Source organism: Phallusia mammillata, chromosome 5, assembly GCF_965637545.1.
Source record: "Phallusia mammillata chromosome 5, kaPhaMamm4.hap1.1, whole genome shotgun sequence".
In the NCBI taxonomy this organism is placed as follows: Eukaryota; Metazoa; Chordata; class Ascidiacea; order Phlebobranchia; family Ascidiidae; genus Phallusia; species Phallusia mammillata.
Window position 1 is genome coordinate 24577700 of NC_137256.1, and position 22552 is coordinate 24600251.

At 36.7% G+C, this 22552-nt stretch overlaps 6 protein-coding genes across 7 annotated transcripts in view; 2 read left to right on the forward strand and 4 right to left on the reverse strand.

Moving 5' to 3' along the window:
* Positions 1-154: 154 nt before the first annotated feature.
* On the reverse strand, positions 155-4948 carry LOC145230612 (protein farnesyltransferase/geranylgeranyltransferase type-1 subunit alpha-like). The gene is made up of 9 exons (XM_080096082.1): positions 4847-4948; positions 4084-4169; positions 3481-3604; positions 3312-3402; positions 2733-2864; positions 1967-2112; positions 1393-1455; positions 1161-1335; positions 155-624 (listed from the first exon to the last, which is right to left on the reverse strand). Exons 1-9 carry the CDS (start codon positions 4888-4890, stop codon positions 529-531), a joined length of 957 nt encoding a protein of 318 aa, XP_079952208.1. The 5' UTR covers positions 4891-4948; the 3' UTR covers positions 155-528.
* On the reverse strand, positions 4935-7468 carry LOC145230610 (uncharacterized). Its single transcript, XM_080096080.1, has one exon. The coding sequence runs from the start codon at positions 7452-7454 to the stop codon at positions 5406-5408; it is 2049 nt and encodes a 682-aa protein (XP_079952206.1). The 5' UTR covers positions 7455-7468; the 3' UTR covers positions 4935-5405.
* Positions 7469-7490: 22 nt separating this feature from the next.
* LOC145230614 (general transcription factor IIF subunit 2-like) lies at positions 7491-10799 on the reverse strand. The gene is made up of 5 exons (XM_080096085.1): positions 10406-10799; positions 9997-10157; positions 9023-9207; positions 8293-8436; positions 7491-8012 (listed from the first exon to the last, which is right to left on the reverse strand). The coding sequence occupies exons 1-5, from the start codon at positions 10549-10551 to the stop codon at positions 7863-7865; spliced, it is 786 nt and encodes a 261-aa protein (XP_079952211.1). The 5' UTR covers positions 10552-10799; the 3' UTR covers positions 7491-7862.
* Positions 10800-11013: 214 nt separating this feature from the next.
* On the forward strand, positions 11014-13009 carry LOC145230613 (ubiquitin thioesterase OTU1-like). The gene is made up of 2 exons (XM_080096084.1): positions 11014-11141; positions 11425-13009. The coding sequence occupies exon 2, from the start codon at positions 11452-11454 to the stop codon at positions 12349-12351; it is 900 nt and encodes a 299-aa protein (XP_079952210.1). The 5' UTR covers positions 11014-11141; positions 11425-11451; the 3' UTR covers positions 12352-13009.
* A 400-nt stretch (positions 13010-13409) lies between these two features.
* On the forward strand, positions 13410-14725 carry LOC145230615 (cleavage and polyadenylation specificity factor subunit 5-like). The gene has a single exon (XM_080096086.1). It carries the CDS (start codon positions 13646-13648, stop codon positions 14333-14335), a length of 690 nt encoding a protein of 229 aa, XP_079952212.1. The 5' UTR covers positions 13410-13645; the 3' UTR covers positions 14336-14725.
* A 2614-nt stretch (positions 14726-17339) lies between these two features.
* The window catches only part of LOC145230608 (cGMP-specific 3',5'-cyclic phosphodiesterase-like), a 30458-nt gene continuing 25245 nt past the window's right edge, over positions 17340-22552 (reverse strand). For both annotated transcript variants that reach the window (XM_080096079.1, XM_080096078.1), the window contains exons 17-19: positions 20553-20634; positions 19808-19947; positions 17340-18225 (exon numbers count right to left, since the gene is read on the reverse strand). In XM_080096079.1, the coding sequence (XP_079952205.1) occupies positions 18034-18225; positions 19808-19947; positions 20553-20634 (414 nt within the window). In that variant the 3' untranslated portion in view covers positions 17340-18033. The remainder of the gene's footprint in view (positions 18226-19807; positions 19948-20552; positions 20635-22552) is intronic.

Genomic DNA, 22552 nt, shown 5'->3' on the forward strand with positions numbered 1-22552 from the left:
AACAGCCATTTTCTGTGAGTGATTTAAGAGAATTTAATTTTTTTGTATTAATACTACATGCTACTGATTTAACTAATGAAATTGTAATATATTGTACCTCAAAATTCTTCTTGCCAAATTCAAAAGTTTTTCACATTTTGTAGTGTATTGTAAGTTAGATGACTTTTTTATGTAAGATGTACTAAAAATGACTTTCAGGATCTAAAACTGGATATTTGTTAGGTTGTCACGATCGCTTGAAAAATGCCCCAAAACAACTTTTCCATAAGCATGCATAAATTAAATTGATATGTTATAATTGATTGAGTAGCATGGCAGAAATACTCCAAAATATCCTTATTTCAATTCAGAAATAATAATTCACCCAGGAATTTTATAGATTTGCATCCTTTCCATTGCAACAAGGTGAAAGGCCCAGTTTAGTGCAGAAAAACAATTCAAAATCTCAGTTTCACAAAAGCAGCTGATTCACAAATGGTTGTTTCGTAACTGAATACAATTCAGGTCCGTAGGATGTTATTTCCGCATCTATTTGACTTCATATTCCTTTGTCATTCTTTGCAAAACAAAATTCCAATATTTCCTTCGAACAGTGTCAGTGTCCTCAGCCAATTCTTTGCACAACTGAAACACAGTAGATGCATATGATATTTATAGCTTCAATTTATTCACATGTATTGCAATATAATGGTTACAACAGGCCCCAAAAACCAAACCACATGTGACTAAAAAATTGAACATTATTAACAACTTAGATAAACATACTGGAACCAGCCTTAAAGTGTTCATGCTCTAATGTTGGTTCACCAGATATTTATGTTTAAACTGGCGATTGTAGTGCAGCGTACGAGGCAGGCAATGGTGCTTGTGATTCGACAATGACTATGGGCAGGTCCACCACTGAGCCTGTGTAGCTCATTTAGCTCGAATCAAGGGTTTAAATCCCACCACAGACTTGATTTTTCAACCTATTGGGATGCTTGGGGAGACGGTCTTGATTCAGTTTAATGCCTTTAATGGCCATATAAAGATGGAAAAAATACAAAGCATTACAATGGCAGTATCCCTAAATAAGACAATCTTATACGAAACCTCAGCACTGCACTAACTGCTGATTGTTGTTTAATAGATAAATAGGCCTCTGAAAAACAAGCACCCACCGATCTGACTTTATCCATTGTTTTGTTGACATCACATTTTTTCTTTTCAAGATCTTCGTCAAACATATCAAGTAGAAACGCGGCAAGGTGGGGGGATCTTAGACCCTCTCCCCTCCATGAGTGAATTTGATCACACAGAGATTTACTCCATGTTAAACCCTTGTCTTGCAAAACCCTGTGGTAAAATGGCTATGAACTGTTTTACATCTAAAGGATTAAGATGGCCACTTACCCCCTCAAATAACTCCATGCACTTTCATTCTTGGTCGCCAAATTGATCTTTTTGATTGCATATCTGAATAAAAATTTAATATTTAAAACCAAAAAAATCATCTACAAATTTGGAGGCATCATTAGGAAGTTTATTTAGCTTATACATCAATGAGCAAGAACTTGATTTTAGTCAACAACTGTTTATGAGATGAAAAATTCATTTTTGCTAACCCAAACTACCCTGAAAATTTGCAGATACAGCAATGCAGATAAAACCAATTAAATCGTACCAGCATATAGCTAGTTTTGAGATAAAAATGTACTTTATTCTGGGTTCTGGAATGAGCTAAATAACAACATTATTTTGACTAGAAAATTGGCAATTATACAGAAGTCTGATAATGCGGAAAAACAGTGAATAGGGATTTGAATCTGGATAACAGGTTTTTACTGTATTACAAACATTTTCAGAACCACATATCATGTTCCCATTTTATTCACAACAGCACACAAATTAGTAATTAATCATTTTAACCTTTTATCAGCTACAACCTAATTTTGGATTTGTTAAATGTAATGTTATTATGACTTACTCAATTTCCCGTTCAACAACTTCGTCTGTGAATCCTGTCGTGTGTTCAATCACAAAATATCTTTCGTTCCACGCAGAATTGTTTCTTACGTCTTGCTCCAATAATTTGTCGATAAAATCTAACTCTCCATCCCATTGTTCAAATTCCTGAAATAAAAACATCTTAATGACTGTTTTCTGTGATACGCTACAGTTTAACTTTGATGGAAAATATTAGCCAAATGTGTGCAATATTAAGTTTGAGAGTGATGTTGCAAAACTTAAATTCATTTTTTCACAAAACATCCACAAGAACAGTTTTATTGATTTTTTCCCCAATTTTTTGACCGAATAGCAAAACTGAGCAATGCGTTATATTATCATAACCTAAGAACCTACAAACTCTTTACGCAGCTAATATGCCTTCATTTCGATAATGTCAGTTGCCCAACACAGTCCTACTTATAACATCAAAAAGGTAAATGTGAAAAGGGACAGGGACAAAAACGGCAATAAATTGTCAATAAAAACTGCAGTTCAGTGGTGTAAAAGCAACCAATAGCTAATCAGGAATAGAAAATCAGTTTTTATGTTCTTTATAATAATAAATCATACATATAAAAAAACGTACCAAAAATGACCAAATCATTTTACTGCAGTTCTTTGAATAATTCATAGACATGGCAAAACTTCTTTAGGCTTTTGGTTTTAGCCACATTGTTAAATCTTTTGGCAGCAACGATGGAAATCTCTGTACATACATGCTATAAATAATCTCCATTACTTACTTGAATGACCCATTGTCTGTGCTGCCATGCGTGGTAATTTTTTTGATCTCTTGAAATAATGTCGGCAGTAAAATCAAGTTCCTCCGAAAAATCCTGGCTCCATTCGACCAACGCGCGTCGGTGATGCCAAACCTTTCAAGTAACATAAAGTAATTATACCAGCTGTTGAACCAATACTTGCTGCAACCAACAATGTAATGGCCAATTTTTAATACCAGGACACATACTACTCATATAATCTTAACTGGATGTAAATTTTTAACTAAAACGTAAACTGCATTAACGCTTCTGAGTTGCTCCCAGTATGAATGTATTCATAGCCGATATGGTTGAACTGGCGATCCCCTACTAAATAGGCCTGGCGTACTATGATTTACATATGAGTGTGCCGTGGTCGCTGATCTGCATCGACACTTTGGGGTTGAATCCAGTATAAATGTTTTCATCTTACAACAAAATGCTCAGCCAATTAGACCAGTTGGCCTGTCACTAGTAATAACCATTCAGTCACCCTGGCCAAGAAACTACAATCCTTAAATGTAGAAAAAAATTTTTTTGCATTACATTAAATGAAAATACCTGATAGTTTTTTTGTTGTTCCATAATAATTTGTGAAAGAAACTTCATTTCTACAGCGATGTCTTTTTTGAGAGCCTTTAAGACTTCACGCCTGCATAGAAACAAATATATGAGGGAAACATCGATGAACACTGACAGCCAGGAATAACTTGTGAAGCTGGATTTTTACCTGTAATGCCAAACTGTGTAATTTGCCGGATTTAATTCAATTGCGCTTCCAGTTAATTCAAGAGCTCTCTCACTTTTTTCGTTCATCGCCATGACAGCACGGAAATAATCAAACACGTCTTTAACTGAAAGAAACAATTTGAAATTGCAGACTTTTGACATTGATTTTCATAATATACATACTTAAATACAAAGTAACTACTAAACATGCACAATTTATCAAACAGAAATAACATAGGTTTATTAACACAAACATATAGATAAGCCAACTTTTTTGCGGTGGTACTAATTACCGCATGGTACCGTATGTGACTGCATGGTATACCACATGTTATCAAAAAGCAGAAAGTTGTGAAGGATTTAAATATGCTTTTGCAAAAATTAATTATTTTGCGGACTTTGAAAGCGCTAACGGTTAGAGCTATTCAGGTTGGGTGAGGGTTTGTAATTGAAATATTACAATTTGGTATAATTTACCCTTGTTATGACTTGTATTCTCACGTTTCACATAGCATGTAGTATTTTAAGCAGTATACCAAGCGGTATTTAGTACCAGCCACTTTTTTTGTAGTGGTTTTAGTGTTACAACATTTCTGTCACTTACATTTTTCACTGTACGCGATTTGAACAACTGGGGCCGGTCCGTCATCTTGAGGAACTGATTTCACATCATTCCATTCTGGACGATCTCTGAATTGAAACAAACTTAATTTAATTACAATATTCCATAAATACAATAACAGGATATATGTCATGGGTCCACTTCTACTTTTGATTAATTTGAATGTCTACATGTAGCAACATATACTACAGTTGTTGTTTGCATAATTACAACTAAACTAGTAAGGTGGTTTTGTAATATACTATTTAATATATTCTATAAACACAACAAAAAGATAACACATGAACATTTGTTAATCACTTCCTTAAACAAAGACAGTTTTTTACATTAACTTTTGATGTTCCTTGCGAAAAGTTAACTGTATACATGTAACAACACATTATACTGCTCTTGTTTGTATAATTACGACAAAAGTGCAACTACTGTATTTTACGGACCATCAGGCGCAATTTAAATCCTTTTTTTCCTCATAAATTGATCGTGCGCCTTATAAACAGGTGCGCCTAATGTATGGATCAAGTAGTGCTTTATATACTCCTTAAAATACATTGCGTTCTATAGCCTGGTGCGCCTTATGTATGAACAAAAAACTAATCAAAGCAATTTATTGACAGTGCGTCTTATAATCGGGTGCGCTTTATGGTCCGTAAAATACGGTAAATTAACAATTGCACACTACTCCACAGTACAATGACATTTTTTCCAATGTTGAAAATATTTTATGTTCCCAATAAACAACACTTACTTGTACATCTTGTAACTTTCATCCTCGTCTGAGCTTGAAGACATTTTGCCAATTTAAATTCTATATTATCACAGTATAAATCAAATACCTGTAATTTAAAAGAGAATTTGTGGCACAAACAATTTACCAAGTGAATGTAAATGTACATTGGAACAAAATTGAGGCAAAATTATGAAACTATGGCATTTGAGTACAGATATCACTTCACAAAAGCTTAGAAATTGACAAGACATGTGCACATAACAACATTCAATATCATAAACCATTATGTGGGAAAAATAATTACAAGCGATTCAGGTTGAGAACAACGTAATTAGACAAGTTTGGTAGTTAACCAGAAAACCGCCGATAATTATAAAAAAAACATTGAAATGATGCCATAAAACACAGCAACCAATTAGCTAAGGAGCGGAACGGTGTGTACATCACAAAACAACTCCTGATTATAACAGTGTATGTCATTTTTAAGCAAGACCAAATTTAAATGGCGTGTCCATGTGAGGAGCTTGGCCTGGAAATGCAGATCTGGCCATGACAGTAACAACAGTGTATGTCATTTTTAGGCAAGACCAAACTTGAAAGGTCGGTCCATATGGGGAGCTTGACCTGGGAATGCAGATTGAGCCACGACACGACAGTAACGATCCACATAAGTTGGGTTATAATTCTCGATTCGCCCTTTCAAGATGTTTACACCCAGAAACTTGGCCAGTTTTTGCAGACATTCCTCGGCAGCAGCTACAGTAAGTGCTACGTCGCATGACAAAGCATAAAAAATCGGGTCAATGAAAGATTCAATGTGGGACTTGAAACCACGTTTGCCGAGACGTGGAGCCATAACTGGAAGTTGTTTACAAAAAGTTTCCAGTAACACAAGGTGCTGTGCGTAATGCTTGTGTGACAAACATGCAATTACAGATGGCAACAGACTGGATGCCTTCTCAGGGAAATCTGCTGATAATTCTGTGATGAGATAAATACAACCGTCACTGCGTTCCCATGGTTCAGAAGGTCGTCTGAACTGACAGTCACTGCAGCCTCCACGACTACCACGGCCCATTTTTGGGGCCAAGGACCCGCACGAATACATCTGCTGGTCGGTGTGTTTCAAATCCACTTGGGTGTGTAAATCCTTTACCACTCCAAATTGTGCCGGCTTTTTGTCATAACCTGTTGCCTTTTCACCTGAATCTTTTTGGCTTTTCACTTCATCCAATCCTGTTTGGATTTCCGACATTATAGTAGTCATGCAATCTTCATGATACACCTTGGTATACTTAGCAAGAGCTAAACCTGCTCCCTGTCGCACCGAAGCAATAGGATCACGAAGATTGCCAAGAAAGAGAGAGTACAACATGTCGCGTTTCTCTTTCGCTGCGTCGCTGTAACTTAAAATGAAGTTCCCACATGCAATACAAGCTGCATCGCGAACTGGCCAGCTGTCATCTTGAAAACACTCCAACAAAGCATTTAGAAGATCAGCAACATAAGGTCGCACTGCATCTGGGTTCACTTTTGTTGCAAGCTCTGATATGCAAGCACAGGCAGCTTCTCTTACAGCATGATTATCAGCTTGAGTGGCCTCAATATAATATGAAGCCACATATGCGATGTGCTCTTCTACCAACTGTTTACCATGACCCTCTGAAATTATTTTCCAGGTGTCTTGTGAGTAAATACGAACGCCCTCTGCTATGTAATACCGGTTGAGACACATGCGTGGAATTAGTTGTGGGAAAAATTCTGAGCGTTTATCAACGTCAATCGAAGTCAAGAAGTTTCGTGAAGCCACTGATGATGCAAGTCTAACTTGTGACCAATTATCTGCCAAGCCACGAGCAAGATGACCGCTAAATTGCTTTCCGAATTTCACAATTGAGTTGTTGAGTGACTGTTCATCTGATTGGCCACACTGAACTATCGCAGCGCAAACATTGAAACCAGTTTCACGGACAAATCTGTTCGTGTGGAGGAGTGACAAAAACAAGAGATCAAGAAGCTCCAGATTCACAAAATCATTAAACTTTTTCCCACAGCCCTCGATCATATGTTGAAGACATTTCATCGTGGTTTCCAAATGCCTCCAGCCAGCGGACTCATGAAAAATGTTTGATGCTGACTGTGCGGCGATGGCGCTGTTGTTGTGGTTGTCAGAGTCACCTTCAATGTGTCGGTCAAGGTCGGATCGTAGAAGCTTCAAAACTTCTTGGCCAAGTTTTTTGTAAACCTCACTACCCTGCAGGGAGCATAAACGACCAAGCAAACATCCAGCCTCATTTCGAACCCTAACTTCATTATGCGACAATGAAAGTAAAGCAAAACTATGCAAAAAGTCAAGCTCTTCTTGATGAAATAAGCTCTTTTCAACAAAGCCATCAACAGCCTCTTCAACAACACACTTCATACCCAATAAACCTCCGTGTACATCTTCCCATTTGCTTGACTCCGAGCTAGTTTTCAAAGTCTCGTGAAACTTGTTAAGCAGGTCTTCTGCAAGTTGGTCATTTTTCTTCTTGAAAATCGATTTCAGCTGGACGACTCCTTTATCTCGGTCCAGTTTTCTTGCACTTTGCAGCAACTGCAGAATGTCATCACTTTCACTTTGCATTATTATCACTTATTAAACAGTTTAATAGAACAAATATCTGAAAAAAAGAAAACATGCGCTCAGAACAGGTTTGAAAGCGAAATGATAGATTTGGGGATTTAGAATTAATAAATACACTGGCATGATTACAATATTAGTAATAAACTCATTTCTATTTGCTAATGTTGGTATTGGTTTCGAAAACATGTGGTCATTACGAACTTTATCCAAATACAGTAAACCATTTGCAGATGTAACAGAAAAATCAGCGAGACAATATAAAAGATCCACAGAAAACATGTCCTTAAGTAAAAGGCAGCAAGGTGCAAACAATTGCCAAACAATCCCGCTAATCTAGCTGAACTTCAAGTCCTCAAACTGGCAGTTAAGAAGTGTTTGTTTTTGTCCACATTCAACCCTGTTTCATCGTCATGGCGATTCAGCCATATCAGAGTCACTTTGTTGAGTGGGTTCGGGTTTTGAGTGATGTCGGTATTCAGGTTTTAATTCCCACATATGCCTGTGACCAGTGTGATTGTTGTAAAGGCCGATCTCCTTCAGAACTTCTTTGAGGAATGTCTAAAGTAAACAAACTATTGGTTTAAACCATGTACTATATGATATATCTAAACCATAATCACCATAATATTTGTGGCATAAAAACAGTATTTACATTTTATCAAACTGTACAATACGACAAACAAAATTTTTTAAAAGTAAAAAAAGGTCAAAAAAGGATTGAATTGTAGGGATTACAGCTACACTTCGAAAACACCTTGATAAACAAAACACATGGCAAAAATTAGGTTATTTAAATTAAACACATATATTGTTTGTTGCAACATTTACTCTAACTTACAATAGGTTGTGCTGTTATATCCTTTAGGTCCTTGATATTGTAATATTGATGTTTCTCAAAAGCCTTAAACAATGCACTTTGAAGTTCGTCTCTTTCCATGCGCACGCTCTTGTCTGCTTTCTTCTTGTTAATTTTGTACTCGCGCTGAAAATCACAACATCAGTGTTTTTATAACTTTTCTGAACCACACCATTAACAGCAAGGTAATTAAAAACACCCTAACTAATATAATAGTATGCCATTGAAGGTGTTACACCAAATCAAACCGGTCTTTTAGGCATTCCCATTTGACAAGGCTAGTAACCGACCACAGGAGTTTTTTCCAGACTCTTGTTATACCAACTGAGCTACACAGGCTCAGTGGTGAACCCGCCAAAAGTTGAATCGCAATCACCATTGCCTGCCTCGCATGCTGTACATGTCAGCTTTGTAGTAGGGGATCGCCAGTTCGACCATTAGTCATTGATCAGCTATAATAAATACATTCATACCATGTTCAGCCCTGAAGCGTACTGTGATTTAAATACGAGTGTGCCGTGATCGCTGGTCTGCATGGACACTTCAGAGTTGACCCCAGTATGAATGTATTCATTTTAGCTTAACTAATATATGATCGTTTTAAACGATATATATATATATATTTAGGGAAATGCGTACAATGCGCAAAAATTTTATCAGCCTACATTTTAAGCAGTTATGCATTCGGCAACTTAAAAAAATCGAAACTAACCTCTTCCTTTGTTATATCGACCGGTTTGTAGGTTCTCACAACTGAACTGAGCTGTTTGGTAATACGTTTTGGTCGTGACGCTTCAATCATCTGCGCTTTTTTCAGCTGCATGTAATTTTTACTGACCACAGGGCGACAGTCGACTTTTTGAACCACGCGTCCCTCCATGCACCGTTTCTCACCAACTGCAAAGTTTTGTACAAAAGTGTTGCTCAAATTACCAATTTTTAGCCACGACTTTGACATTAACAATTGACTAGCATAAACAGTTTCAATGCAATTTTATGGAGTTACAGTATATATATATATATATGGGTGCATCTAAAATATACAGGATCGCTTGATGCATTATTATCACCGCTTGGCACACCGTTATAACATTTGGCGCATTTTTATATTGCTTCATGCACCGGGTGCATCTTTTAACGCTTGGCACACGATTATATCGCTTGGTGCACCGTTATGACACTTGGCACACCTTTATATCGCTAAGTAGAGGTGCACCAAGCGATATAAAGTTGCACCAGGCGGAATAAGGGTGCACCAAGTGATATAAGGGCGAACCAAGCGATACAAATGTGCACCAGACGACACTAATGTGCACCAAGCGACACTGAGGTGCACCAAGTGATATGAAGGTGCACCAAGCGATATAAATGTGCACCAAGCAACAATAAATTGATGTTAAGGTGCACCAAGTGATCCTGTATGTTTTAGAAGCACTGTATATACATATGGGTAAAACAATGACAGTTTTTTAATTTTCTTTATCAGTTTTCTCAAATATAATAATTTTAACACACAGAACATATCAAATGTACAGAACAATGGTTGAACATGTTGTAAAAAAAAATATGTTTCTAATGAAGTTACTGTATTAATGCGAACTGTTTAATCTTTTTCGCCAAACATTATTGCTCATTTTCCATGTGGTTCATAAAATTTTTGGTTTTACTAGCAGATATAAGTTTAACCTTTTGGGTTGCCTGTGGTTGAAAACACGGAGAGACATTGTCCTCCAGAGCCTTGTAAAGCAAATTTGTGGTCAGTAGAAAGATTCGCATCAGCGGACGTTGCATTGGGATCTCGAAGATTTGAATTCATCGAATACATTACTTCTGTTCTTCCTGCATTTCTGCATTGTAAATGACAATTTATGGACTATTTATGGAAGTTCTTACCATGCATAAACCAGTTAATTTGTTTCCTAAGTAAAAATGATATGACACTGTTTGTTAGAAAAGCAAAAAACTTGAAAAAAACATTCTCACACGTTTTGCGAAATGTTTTGAGAAGCAATGCCTAAGTTATATTGAAAGTTTATTAAAAATGAAAAATAAAGAAATTAAAGTTTATTTTGGAGACAAGAACCAAAAATCTTACTTGCTAATTCTTAATTTTCCCACTGGACATCCATCAGGAGCATTCAGCCATTTGGTTGCAAGATACTTCGGAACTTTAACAAGCCAAACGTCATGCTTAGCTCCACTTAAATCTAAAGTTTTATCGCCAGTATCAAGATCCCCCATCAACTAGTTAAGTTTATCCAGTTTGGGCAAGCACAGTTGAAAAATATTAGCACAAGTAACCCAACCTTTTTTAAACACAATTAGGTTACATTTTTCTACTTTTTTAAGCGCATGTTGCAAAATTTCAGCTTAGCTAATTTTAACTTTGCATATTTGTTAATGCAGTATTGCAGGTTTGAACTTGTTGAAAGGTGTTTTTGGTCAAAAACTGTTTACACTGAAAAAGTGGTCAATGATCATGTTCAACCAATGTAAGTTCGTTGCTTAATTCAAAATTACGAATTTATTGTGACTTTTACATGAGGTTGCGCAATAACGTCGCAACTAACAATCTTTGTATTCTGTCTGTAAACATGGCATACTTTTATTTGAGGAAAATCATGTGTACTCAGTCGTAAAAAAACGCTGGACTTATTGGATACAACTGCGCACCTGTTTAAACGGATGAGACTAAGCTTAACGCTCCGAACGATTGTTTGTTTAACAGCTGAAGTTTTTACTGTTGTTTGTCATAAGCCTACGTAAAAACGTTAACATTTTTGCGGCAAAAACTGGTCTATGGTGTGTTGGTGTTTTCATCGAAGTTTTAGGTAAGAGTTTTATTCATTATGAAAATAAAAATAAAGCTATATTAACTGGTTGATAGCTGTTTGCATAACACATGTCCCAACGTTCTTGCTAACTAAACCCTTACATCTGGTATTTATGAAAGCAAATTTTACAACAACTTTATGTAAGAACAAAATAATTTATGCAAGTGAGCTTAATAGATTTGTTTCATATCTGTGCTTGTGTTCCGTCAAATGATTGTGTCATGTTAAATGTGCACTTGTAAGTAGTATTGGTCAATGTAACAGTTATGCACAATTACAGGTTCACCCTTATTAGATCCAAGTAGTTATGGAGTCCTTAAGATTGAGATGCAAAACATCAACTGGAACACATCAGTTGAAATCCAAACTTTTTGCAAACTCAACGTTAGCTGAATTAAAGGAGGCAATAAAGATTGTTTCTGGAGTTGAACCATGTAAGCAAAAAATTATGACTGGATATCCTCCGAAGCAACTGGATCTTAGCAACAACTCTTTGACACTATCCGATGCACAAGTTCGAAATGGTGACACCTTCACTGTGGTTAATACTGAAAGCAGGACACATAAGCAAGAGGCAAAACTACTTGAACCTGTAATGAAGAGAAAAGAAGTACCTGCAGACAACTCTTGCCTGTTTTACAGCGTGTTTTTTGCCTTGAATGGATACTTAACTGAAGCAAACTATTCAGAGGCAAAACATTTTCGGTCGAAGATTGCAAATGTTGTTCGGTCGAACCCTGAAAAATATAGCGAAGCATTTTTAGGTAGAACCACCGATGAGTATAGTGTTTGGATTCAATGCGACACATCATGGGGCGGTGGAATTGAATTGTCGATTCTCTCTGAAATTTATCAAGTTGAAATAGCAGCCATTGACATTCAGACCCAACGTGTGGATAATTATGGACAAGACGAAAATTATGCAACAAGGATTTTCCTATTGTACGATGGCATCCATTATGATCCAATGTTTATGGACCCCCAGACATCTAAACTACCTCATCAGACCATTTTTCCTAAAAATGATGACTTGGTGTTAATTCAAGCCCTGAAAGTTGCTGAAGAAGCCCACAATGCAAGGCAATTCACGGATACTGCCAACTTTACACTTCGTTGTTTGACTTGCAACAAATGCTTGAATGGACAAACTGCTGCACAGGCTCATGCAAAAGAAACTGGCCATGGAAATTTTGGGGAAATTAGTTGAAACTAACAGTAAACTTAATTGTATGAAAGATAGGCAATTTTACTTGGAGTTGTGTTGTAGTGATGGGACGAGTACTCGGTATCGAACGATTTCAGTGGTATCGATACTCATACTCGGTATCGAAATATTTTGTCTCAGTTTTCGATACCAACGTGCGAGTACCGAAGACCGATTTACACTATAAGAACACTGAAAACTTTGTGCCAATATATGCTTCGGACAGTACAAATTTGGGAAAAAGTTCCGCCAGGTTACGTATTTTTTCGCTATCGTATGGAGATTACTTTTTTCTGCATGTGTGTGTGCACGCCTGTACGCCGGCCTTGGCAGATAAATTAGCAGGTGATATACAACTAAGTACAACACTGTACTTAAGTACTCGGTAATCGTACTCGGTACTCGGTATCAAAGGTATATACATGTGGTACTCTGTATCGGTACTCGCTTCAAAACCTGGTATCGTCCCATCACTATTGTGTTGTATGAATTGCTACTAGTGGTACACTGACGGATAATTGTTTTGATATTGCATGTTATTAATCCAACAGAATATTTTTTAATATTTGCTTAAATGTGAATTGAACGTTATGTGCTGGAGTTGCTGCTTTTTGCTGTTATTTTTGTTTATTTATTTGACAATAAAGCGTACTCATGAAAATGTGCTATCATTTTAGGTCTTGTTGAGGTGGATTGAAGAAATTAAATAAGGGTTCTTTGTCTGCATTTGTTTTAGCTGTAAGCATATGATGTAAATAAAATTTTACTGAATATTTAAAGAGTTATTACGTGCCAGTATTAAAAAAAACTAGAGTAGATAAGACGTTTTTTTCAAACTCCTTTTAATAACTCAACTCAACTCAACTCAACTCAAGTGGTAGGATACATACCAACGGTAAAAAACAAAATTGGGGTTCTTCAAGTATGTCCCGAATTATTATTTTTTGTTTTTTAACATTTTCAACCTTCAAAAAATTCAAATATTTGCATTTTTAGCTTTTTTCTTAGTCGAAAAAATTAGTTTTGTTTTTTTGTTATTTCTATGAGCATAATATTCACTGAACCGTGATAACGTGGTAAAGTTTCGGCGGCATCGCTTATTTTTGTGCTTGTTGTTAAAATATTACTTAATTGTTGGTATTTTGTGATTGCTTTGTTGTTTTTAATTTTTTGCACTTTCAAATTTGAATTTTTGCGCGTGTGTTTCACCGTTATGTAATCGTTTTTCGTTTGTTGTTGATTGTTTAGCCGCATCTTTCGTACGACCACAAACTACTAAATAGCAGCGAAAACACTGATGTCTGGCCGAAGATCGAGCGGTAGCGGCACTGGTTGGCCGAAATACAAGTACAACAACTCAAATGAGGGCAAAGAAGAAAATGCAGTGGTCCAGCAACCCATCGAACGACCGATTAGTTTGTACCCTCTGACAAACTACACTTTTGGGACTAAAGAGCCGCTTTTTGAGAAGGACCAAACAGTACAAGCTCGATTTCAACGCATGAGGGAAGAATTTGACACTGGAGGTCAGCGTCGATCTGTGGAAGGAGTCTTGATTGTGCACGAGCATGGATTGCCGCATGTTCTGCTACTTCAACTTGGAAACACATTTTTCAAGCTCCCTGGAGGTGAACTACACGACAGCGAAGAAGAGGTTGATGGATTAAAACGACTCATGACTGAGACCTTGGGGCGACAAGATGGAGTCCAGCAGGAATGGGTGATTGAAGATTGCATCGGCAATTGGTGGAGGCCCAATTTTGAGCCACCTTTATATCCCTACATTCCTGCTCACATCACCAAGCCAAAAGAACACAAAAAGCTCTTTCTGGTTCAGTTAGGTGAGAAGGCTCTTTTTGCTGTTCCTCGAAACTACAAACTGGTGGCAGCACCCTTGTTTGAACTTTATGACAATTCAACTGGGTATGGTCCAGTGATTTCTAGTTTGCCCCAACTGCTGAGCCGTTTCAACTTCGTTTACAACTAAACATGTCATTTACATAATAGTGACTAAGAAAAACGTTTTGAGACAGGATAATGTCATCCACATGATTAAAAGACAATCCAGAAAAACTTGTATTCTAAATTGTGGTTCAAGTTTAATTGTTTCTATTTAAGTCACAGGATGCTTCAGGCTTGGTAAGAATTTTGGGCCAGTTTCAACAGGAAACAATGACTTAATCATCTGCCTTGAAGGACTTTCTTTGTTTTTATTGTATGTTCTTGTGTGTCGTGTAAACTGCGCTAATACAAATTCACCCCCAAAAAACTGTTGATTTATAATAGTTCATTTTTTTAATTTTAGAAAGGTAAGTATATGTAGTTGACTTTGACAAACTTGATCGTGTGGAAATTATAATGCCATTTTCTTCAACAGGTTTTTGTTATAGTTGGTTAATCTTGTGCATGCTTTTTATACCTGGCTCAATTAAAGTTGTATTACTCTGGACACTCAACAGTCAACCCATAGAGCACAAATCAGACAGAGATCCAACAATCATTATAAAAAGGAACAGCCAAGACAACTATCCAATTTGTTTAGAATATCATTATCTCCTTAAGCAGTGCAAAACATATTTTGGTACTACTGCCCTATGCAGCATGTAACCAATGGGCATTGCTGCATATATATAGTCATATATATAATAATGAAAGCATTGGTTTAATTGGTATTCACATTTTTTAATTTTTTGTTTAATGCGTTTGAACTTAGAATGTCAATGCAAGATGAAATCAATTACATGTGATATCGGAATCTGTTACCACCAGTTATTAAATTACATAACTACAGCTTTGTGACAGTACAACTTAATGAGTTGTGGTCTTTGAAAATAACAAACAGATAAAGTTAACATCTATCCAAACTAGACTACATTAATTATCTTTAGAAAATGCAATGAATATCTGATGGTTGAATTATCTTTGGGCCAAAGAAGCAGCTGCATTTATTCTTTGTGATCATTGTGTCATCCTTTTTAGGTGATAAAAATATGGTCGGTCTAGTTAAACACAAGTTTTCTTGAACATAAAATGTTTTTTTTTGTTATGATTATCAAATATCCAGCGCTACAACTTAATGAAAGTTTTATTTCAGAGAATGAGTATATTTGTTACCCATCCTTTCTATGCTCTACATACATGTCATCAACATATGAACACAATACGAACTAACTTTTATTTATTGCACTTTATTTAAAGATTTTTTATTCCATGTATAGAAGGAATTTTTCATATTTGCAGATATTTTTTATTTAAGATTTTGAATGATTTTTCATTGAAATATCTAGCTTTAAAAATCAAATGCCTTTCTTGGTACTCATAGTTGTTTTGCAGAAAAAATTTCATGGTAAATCAACAATTTTGGAAGAGGTGGAATCAATATGTGTTCAAGTTGCAATGTCTCACAACTAAAAGTTAAAAAACAAAAAATTCAACCAAATCAAGCTTGTTTTGAAAGAACAAAAACATTATGTCGATGAAATTATCTGACAATGGAAGTAAGACACACAGTAGTAGGTATTCGTTCAGTAGCAATTACAGTTTTAATGCAATTTTTGTTCACGTCGGTCCACCCTTTCTTCTGGCATATGCTCCGATGCATGCCATGAAAGCACAAATTGATATCACAAGTCCAATTGTCAAAGCAAAACCATCTCCGACATCAAACGCCAATGCTGATGGAATGTTTCCCGATAAAAGTAACAACAAGCTATACAGGAGAAATTTCATTGTTGTGGATGTCAGAAAGTTCATTTTTTGTCAGTCTTTTTCAGAAGGTAAAAAACCTACATGTAATATTAGGTTTATATATATTATAGTTTAATATTAGGCCTATATGTGTTTGTTTTTGTATAGATCCTATGTCAAATTGTAACAAAATTTAAAAACACGTTTATCATCTTTTTGTAAATCCTAAATTACATACAAAAAAGGGTAAGTCTGTCTAGCACTTTGGTGGTAAGTATCATGTTCAAAATGAGGTTTTCTGACATGCAAACACGGACTTGAAATGAAGAAATTATTCTACATTTTGCCACATTTGATCTACACAAGAAAAATAGACTTATTTTACGAAGTTTCCAGCAGCTTTGTTTATTACTAAATCAGTATTCGACTCTTTAATTTCTGCAAAGAACCAAACCTAACTGGTAAAACAATTTCAAAAATTGCACAACAACGAAATGTTACAGCTGAAATAGAAATTATCGTCGCGTAGCGTATCACATCAAAAACAAATTACCGTAGACATCATCTGAAAAGTACTGAAAAAAGAAAATCGTCTGTTTTAAAAAAAAAACGTTTATTTGTTGACATCGCTAAATAATACGTCACTGACACTGTACTCTATTGCAAGAACCACGTGACTTTGAACCATAGAAATCAAAAAATGTGACAGAAACAAATCCTTGGCGAACATTTAAAAAAACTCAGCAATTTCCTTCAGGGGTCAGTTACTCTTTGAAGTTTAACTGGCCGAACTGTTGGAACATGGCAACTTAACTACGTAACTAATGTAAGGTTCTGTTATGAATGGTGACCATATCTACTCTATTATATGGCTGTTTTTAGACCTGGCAAACCTATTGTTTTACCTATTTCATCTATACCCGTTGTCATCACACCAAAGGAAAAGTGCAACAAAATGGCATCATATACTTATGACAGCCGTGCTTTTAATATGGTCTATTTTGCTTGGCATGTGTTTTAATGGTCTGAAATTTGGTTTCGGGACATAGGCTACAGGTTTTTTCTTGGTCCTACCTTCCAATAGATGTACGCGCTCAGCGGGGCTAAACTAAGTGTCAGGCAGATGGCAATAAAATAAGTGTTAAAGTCTCTCGTTAAAATCTTGATGTGGACCACAAGTCCAGCTGCAAAACTTTTAACGCTGACGAACAGCTAACGGTTTTGCACCCTACCTTAAGTTGTAGAATCCTGCAGTAAGCTTGTGTTTACTGGTTGCTTCGTGCTTAATATGCATCTGCATGCAGTTATCTTGATCGGTCAAATGATCGATGCTTTATTAAACACGAAAAACACGCGGTAAAAACTCATTTTGTTGTGGACAAAATTGTACAAAATAAAGGGGCGAAAAAACGAGCATAAGTCATGAAGAAAATAGGAAGAATAGTAATATTAACTGAAGAACACGAGGAAAGGAATGCAATTGAAGGTTAAAACGATAATTATAAAGTATATTTCTGGATAGGTTTTCTTCTATGTTATTGTCTGTATGTGAAGCATCTGTTAAACTGCAGGGTTGCATGGTTACGCTTTGTTAAAAAAACTTACTTATTTGAAGATTTCAGTGGTTTATCTTGTAAAATGTAAACTAAAGAATTTCATCTTTTTACTGAGTAAATTATTCGTTTCAAAATCAAATCGTCGTTGAAATAAATAGAAATAGTGATGGTTGATCAGCAAAATCGGACGGCAGACTTTACGAACGGCTAAAGTATGCGCCTGTGGGGGTTTTAAACCTTTTTCCGCATGCTTTTGCTTGTCAACAATACGCCATTTAGCGAAACATACACCTCACTATAACCGTAAGATAGATGAAATTCCGAAGGAAACTTAACCATTATGCGGCCGTCAAACTGCCTCGTGACGTTATTTGTGTGTTGCTACTGACGACGACCGTGTTTTGCGTTCGTGGCGCACGAGTACTCCCGCATGGTGGCGGTGTCACATCACCAAGCACGCTTTGCTTTTGTTTTCAGTTTCTGTGGCGGCGCCTGGCGCGTTAGGCTCTTCGGCCGCGACCTTGTTACGCCGGTTTCGCTTCTTCTTCACTTCAGTGCCCTGTGCCTCTCTGTCCCCACCGGGTGACGGTTTGGCCTTCTTTTTGGGTGAGAAAACCACTTTCTCAATGACGACCTGCCAAGTGAGATTTGTTTATTGCGTTAAAAGTTTAATGTATGTCTTGTGTGTAAATTAGAAAAAAATCACATTTTTGCAGCAACAGGTCGACCTACGTAGAAAGGTGTCTAATGTCCATAAGTTTAATGATATATTTTGGCACAAGTCAGAGAAGATGGCATGTTCTCTAAACCGATATTGTTCCAACAAGGTTGCTGGCCTCTTTACCGTTTCGAATTGTTAACAATGCATTACTTAAGATGAACATAAATTCATAACTGGGATCAGCCCTGAAGCGTCGATGCAGACCAGCGAACACAGCACACTCATATATAAATCATAGTAGTACGCCAGGCCTATTAAAGGCATCATACCGAATCAGCCGGTCACCAAGCATTCTTATATGGCAAGGCACAGGTTAGAAAAATCTAGCATGTGGTGGGATTCGAACCCAGAATAAAATATTTATTGATTTTTTTTGTAACCACTTTCAAAAATCTTAGTAGGCTACATCCTATTGTTTAAACTATGATTTAGAGCAGTGGTTCTCAACCGGGGGTGCGCGGACCCCCAGGGATCCGCAACGCGTTTTCAGGGGGTCCGTCACAACTTCCCAATTTTGCAGACAACGATATTGATAAAGCGCTATTTAAAAAATATGTTTCAGCGTTTTAAAATAGCATGAAACTTGTTTAAAATCGTTCTTCATACGCGACAAACCAAAATGCATTGTGACATTTTAACCCCATTGTGATGCAACAGAGGTAAATTTTCAGTGGCAATGTAATGGCTCTTTATTATTGAGTTCCGATGCCGCATCCCGGTCAAAGTGATTGAAATTTTGGTCCTGGACCAAACGTGGTTGGTATATTCTGCACCTTTTTTGCTTGTTAATAAAAAAGGACAAAAAATACCAAAACCTTCAAAGGGGTCCGCGATTAGCTTGACAATACCAACAGGGGTCCACAAAGGCAAAAAGGTTGAGAACCACTGATTTAGAGTATTTGAAGTGACGTTTATTCTATTAATGTCTTTCTATGTCTGTATCCCAATTGCAAAAATTTAACCTGATACACCGATCGAACCGCAATAAGAATAGAATCCAAAATCATAGGCAAAAACCGTCAAGACAAAGTTTTTAGCACAAGAGTGGATAGCTGTAGAATTTGCAAGCGGCAACCTAGTTAACCCGCGCTATCTGCTCAAAACAAGAACGAGATCGATGGAAAAGGATTAAACAGTTTTTCGTAAGACCACAAATGTTGGAAAATCGATGCGAGAATTTAAATTATTTAGTTTCCCAACATTGGACCCAACGTCAAAGAAAAATTAGGTTGTTAGCTATCCCAAGGGAATACACAGAAACTGACATTAGTTTGTTCCCTACAATGTTGCGTTGCTTTGTGATAAGAACGGCTTTTGAAAGATATATCCATCTTAACTACCGAGGTTGTACAGTTAGTGAAGAAAATCTAAAGGCCGTTTTTCAACATAACTGCGATTTAATGCGGTTATGCGTCGCAAAAAGCAGGCTATACGACGCAGTGATAAACACATTGAACATCATTCCGTGAAATGTTGTCCATGTTACATCACATACCTCAGGGGGCACTTCGTTGGGGTCGATGCCCCAGATAAAGTTTTCGGGGTCCATATTCCAGTATTTCACCCACAAGCTTCCGTATTCGTCCTCATCCTTCTTCTGCGTCTTCGGAGCGTCAAGGTCATGACCTTGGGCGACTGCAAAAAATAAAAAGAATTGTAGCTGTACGATTGCTTAGTATGTTCGAGAATATTGTAAACTTAATAACTGGTTCGAGAACCTTGTACACTACTCAAGTGGTTCTAGAATATTATATTCTAATTCAATGATTCTAGAACTTTGTACGCATAATAATTGGTTCTTGTGCGTGGCCATTTACTTCTACTCTGATATGAATGGTTCTAGAACCTTGTACATGGTCTATTCGGTTCTGGAATCTTATAAATGGTTTATTTGGTTTCTTGAACTCTTTACGTGTTCTAATTGGTTCTAGAAGCTCATGGTCTATTTGGTTCCAAAACCTTGTAAGTGGTCTATTTGGTTCTAGAACCTTGTACCTCGTCTATTTGGTTCCGGAATCTTATACACGGTTTATTTGGTTTCTTAAACCTTTTACGTGTTCTATAATGGTTCTAGAAGCTTGAACATGGTCTATTTGGTTCTATAACTTTGTAGTGGTCTGTTTGGTTCTACTAGAATATGCGACCCAGCACAGTTCCTAGCTTTACACGCATATTCCCGCGAAAAGCGTTAATGTCCGAAACAAAACAAAAATAAAAATCAATTTCGATGCCGAACTTACTGGCTGCGTCCTTCCAATGTTGCCGGTTGTTCATCATCCCGTCTCGTAGCGGAGCGTAACCTGGACAGAAGTCGGCCATCATCTGCAAATAAGAAGAAATGTTTACATCCTGAATTGACATTTTTGTGAGTCGTTATGGATGCAAAACTGGGATATAGATTTTGGTTTAATATTTTATTGGTTATTTCGAGACACGAAACACTCGACTTTATTTCACACGAGTTATAAAAAGCAAATTACTCGAGTCATATCACGCAGAATACACAACTCTAATCTAGTCACTCTTAGAAAAATACTCGAGTCATAAAAGGAAGAATACTCGACTTTATTCGAGTCATATCAAGCAAAATAATCGAGTCACACTCAGGTAAATTCTAGACTCATGTCAAGCAAAATACTTCAATCGAGTCGTACTTAAATATTTCGGGTTCCGTAACGGGTGTTTTTTAACATCATCTGATCATCTTTTTTCGTATAAGGTATATCTTAAAGATCATAAATTGCAATGAAAGGCAGAATTTTGGTCTAAACTTGACTTCACACAAAGGAGTTTACTAAGGTCATGAGAATACAATCACTTGAACTTGGCTTCTGATCGCTAAATGAATGATTTATATTGTTATTGTGACTTGTTTATGCTTAAGTTTTCAGCTTGGAAAGCACAGACCTCTTCAAACCGTGCTTCTTTTTATTATTTGCGTTTACAAGTTTTCCAAAGCAAAGTCCTTTTGAGAAACGGCCTCCTACGCGTTTGTCGTCATATATTGACGTCATAAATGGACAGTGACGCAATGTTGTAACGTTTGTTTGTAACAATAACGATCGCGGCAGCACACAATGGGCGTGACATCACAAAGGCGCGTAAATACACAAAGGTTAGCTCAATTGACGAGAATTTTTTCGTTATCATTTGTGCGAAAAGACCCGCAGACCCAAAATCGATTTTCGTTGACGCAGTTGATTGTTTTTATCTCTAATTCCACATCGACTGTTTTGAATACAGATATTTACATGAAAATGAATGTTTTGTGTGTAATTGTCTCCTTTTTAAGATAAGTAATAAACTAAAGTTGATAAAACTATAAAGGAGACTTCTCATTTTCACTGATTTTGACTTATTGCTGTTAACTTAATTACAGCGTGTTTAGTGAGCAACGGTCATCTCATATTCTATAAAGGTGCGATCCACGGTCTAATAATATTGGTCGAATTTGGCCCTTCTATGATTACGGCTGCATACCAAAGACTTGGAGTAGCAGCAATGCAATCGGCCCAATGTTGTGCATGTGTTGTAATTGCACATAATACCTTAATAATTGCCACACAGCTCAGTACTCAAATAGTTGAAACGCATGTCGAAGTGAAACATATACTTAGTGCCACGATAAGTTGGCGATTAAATGTATTTTTTGGTTCTAAGTAATTTGTCGTTTGGTTGGAACGCAGCAAAATTGCTTTTTCAATACTGAAGGTTCCAAACCGCTGTTATACGGGGCCTGTGTTTGTTCAGCAGTGCACATATGTTTGATGTTCAAACATGGTCGTTTGTTTCAACGTTCGCCGTAATATCGCGGTAACTCGCTTGAACACTGTGTGAATGTTGCCATCTTGATAAGCTACATCGAACCTAGAAACTCAATTCAAATCCCGGCAAGCGAATCGATATTCGAAATTATCAAAATACGGTTATCCGATTCGAAACCTATTTAGACACGGTTTTTGTTTTAGTCCCTAGTTGGCCAAAAGTCTTGAATTCTAACTACACACGAGTGTCTGTTTCGAATTATAATTAGGCACGGTATCTGTTTTCGAATCCTAAGTAGAAGCGTTTGACTGTTTCGAATCCTAACAAATCGTCAGTTTCAATTTCGTATATAGCAAAGCGTGTCTTTTTCTTTCGAATCGTAGCGAAGCTTGACTATTTGTTCTGAAATACCGATAGTTAATAGTTCGCATTATTCTAATCCATAACTATTCGAACCCTTCGACGCTTATTCACA

Bases quoted from the DNA above. Each gene is read 5' to 3' on its own strand.
- LOC145230612 (XM_080096082.1), bottom strand. From the start codon at position 4,890: ATGTCTTCAAGCTCAGACGAGGATGAAAGTTACAAGATGTACAA. The intron at 1,456-1,966 runs GTAAGTCATAAT...ATTTTTATTCAG, and splicing joins GTTGTTGAACGGGAAATTGA to ATATGCAATCAAAAAGATCA. The intron at 625-1,160 runs GTGGGTGCTTGT...ACTGTGTTTCAG, and splicing joins CAATGGATAAAGTCAGATCG to TTGTGCAAAGAATTGGCTGA.
- LOC145230610 (XM_080096080.1), bottom strand. From the start codon at position 7,454: ATGCAAAGTGAAAGTGATGACATTCTGCAGTTGCTGCAAAGTGCAAGA.
- LOC145230614 (XM_080096085.1), bottom strand. From the start codon at position 10,551: ATGGGGGATCTTGATACTGGCGATAAAACTTTAGATTTAAGTGGAGCT. The intron at 10,158-10,405 runs GTAAGATTTTTG...TTTACAATGCAG, and splicing joins GGAAAATTAAGAATTAGCAA to AAATGCAGGAAGAACAGAAG. The intron at 8,013-8,292 runs GTAAGTTAGAGT...TGTTTACTTTAG, and splicing joins ATATAACAGCACAACCTATT to ACATTCCTCAAAGAAGTTCT.
- LOC145230613 (XM_080096084.1), top strand. From the start codon at position 11,452: ATGGAGTCCTTAAGATTGAGATGCAAAACATCAACTGGAACACATCAG.
- LOC145230615 (XM_080096086.1), top strand. From the start codon at position 13,646: ATGTCTGGCCGAAGATCGAGCGGTAGCGGCACTGGTTGGCCGAAATAC.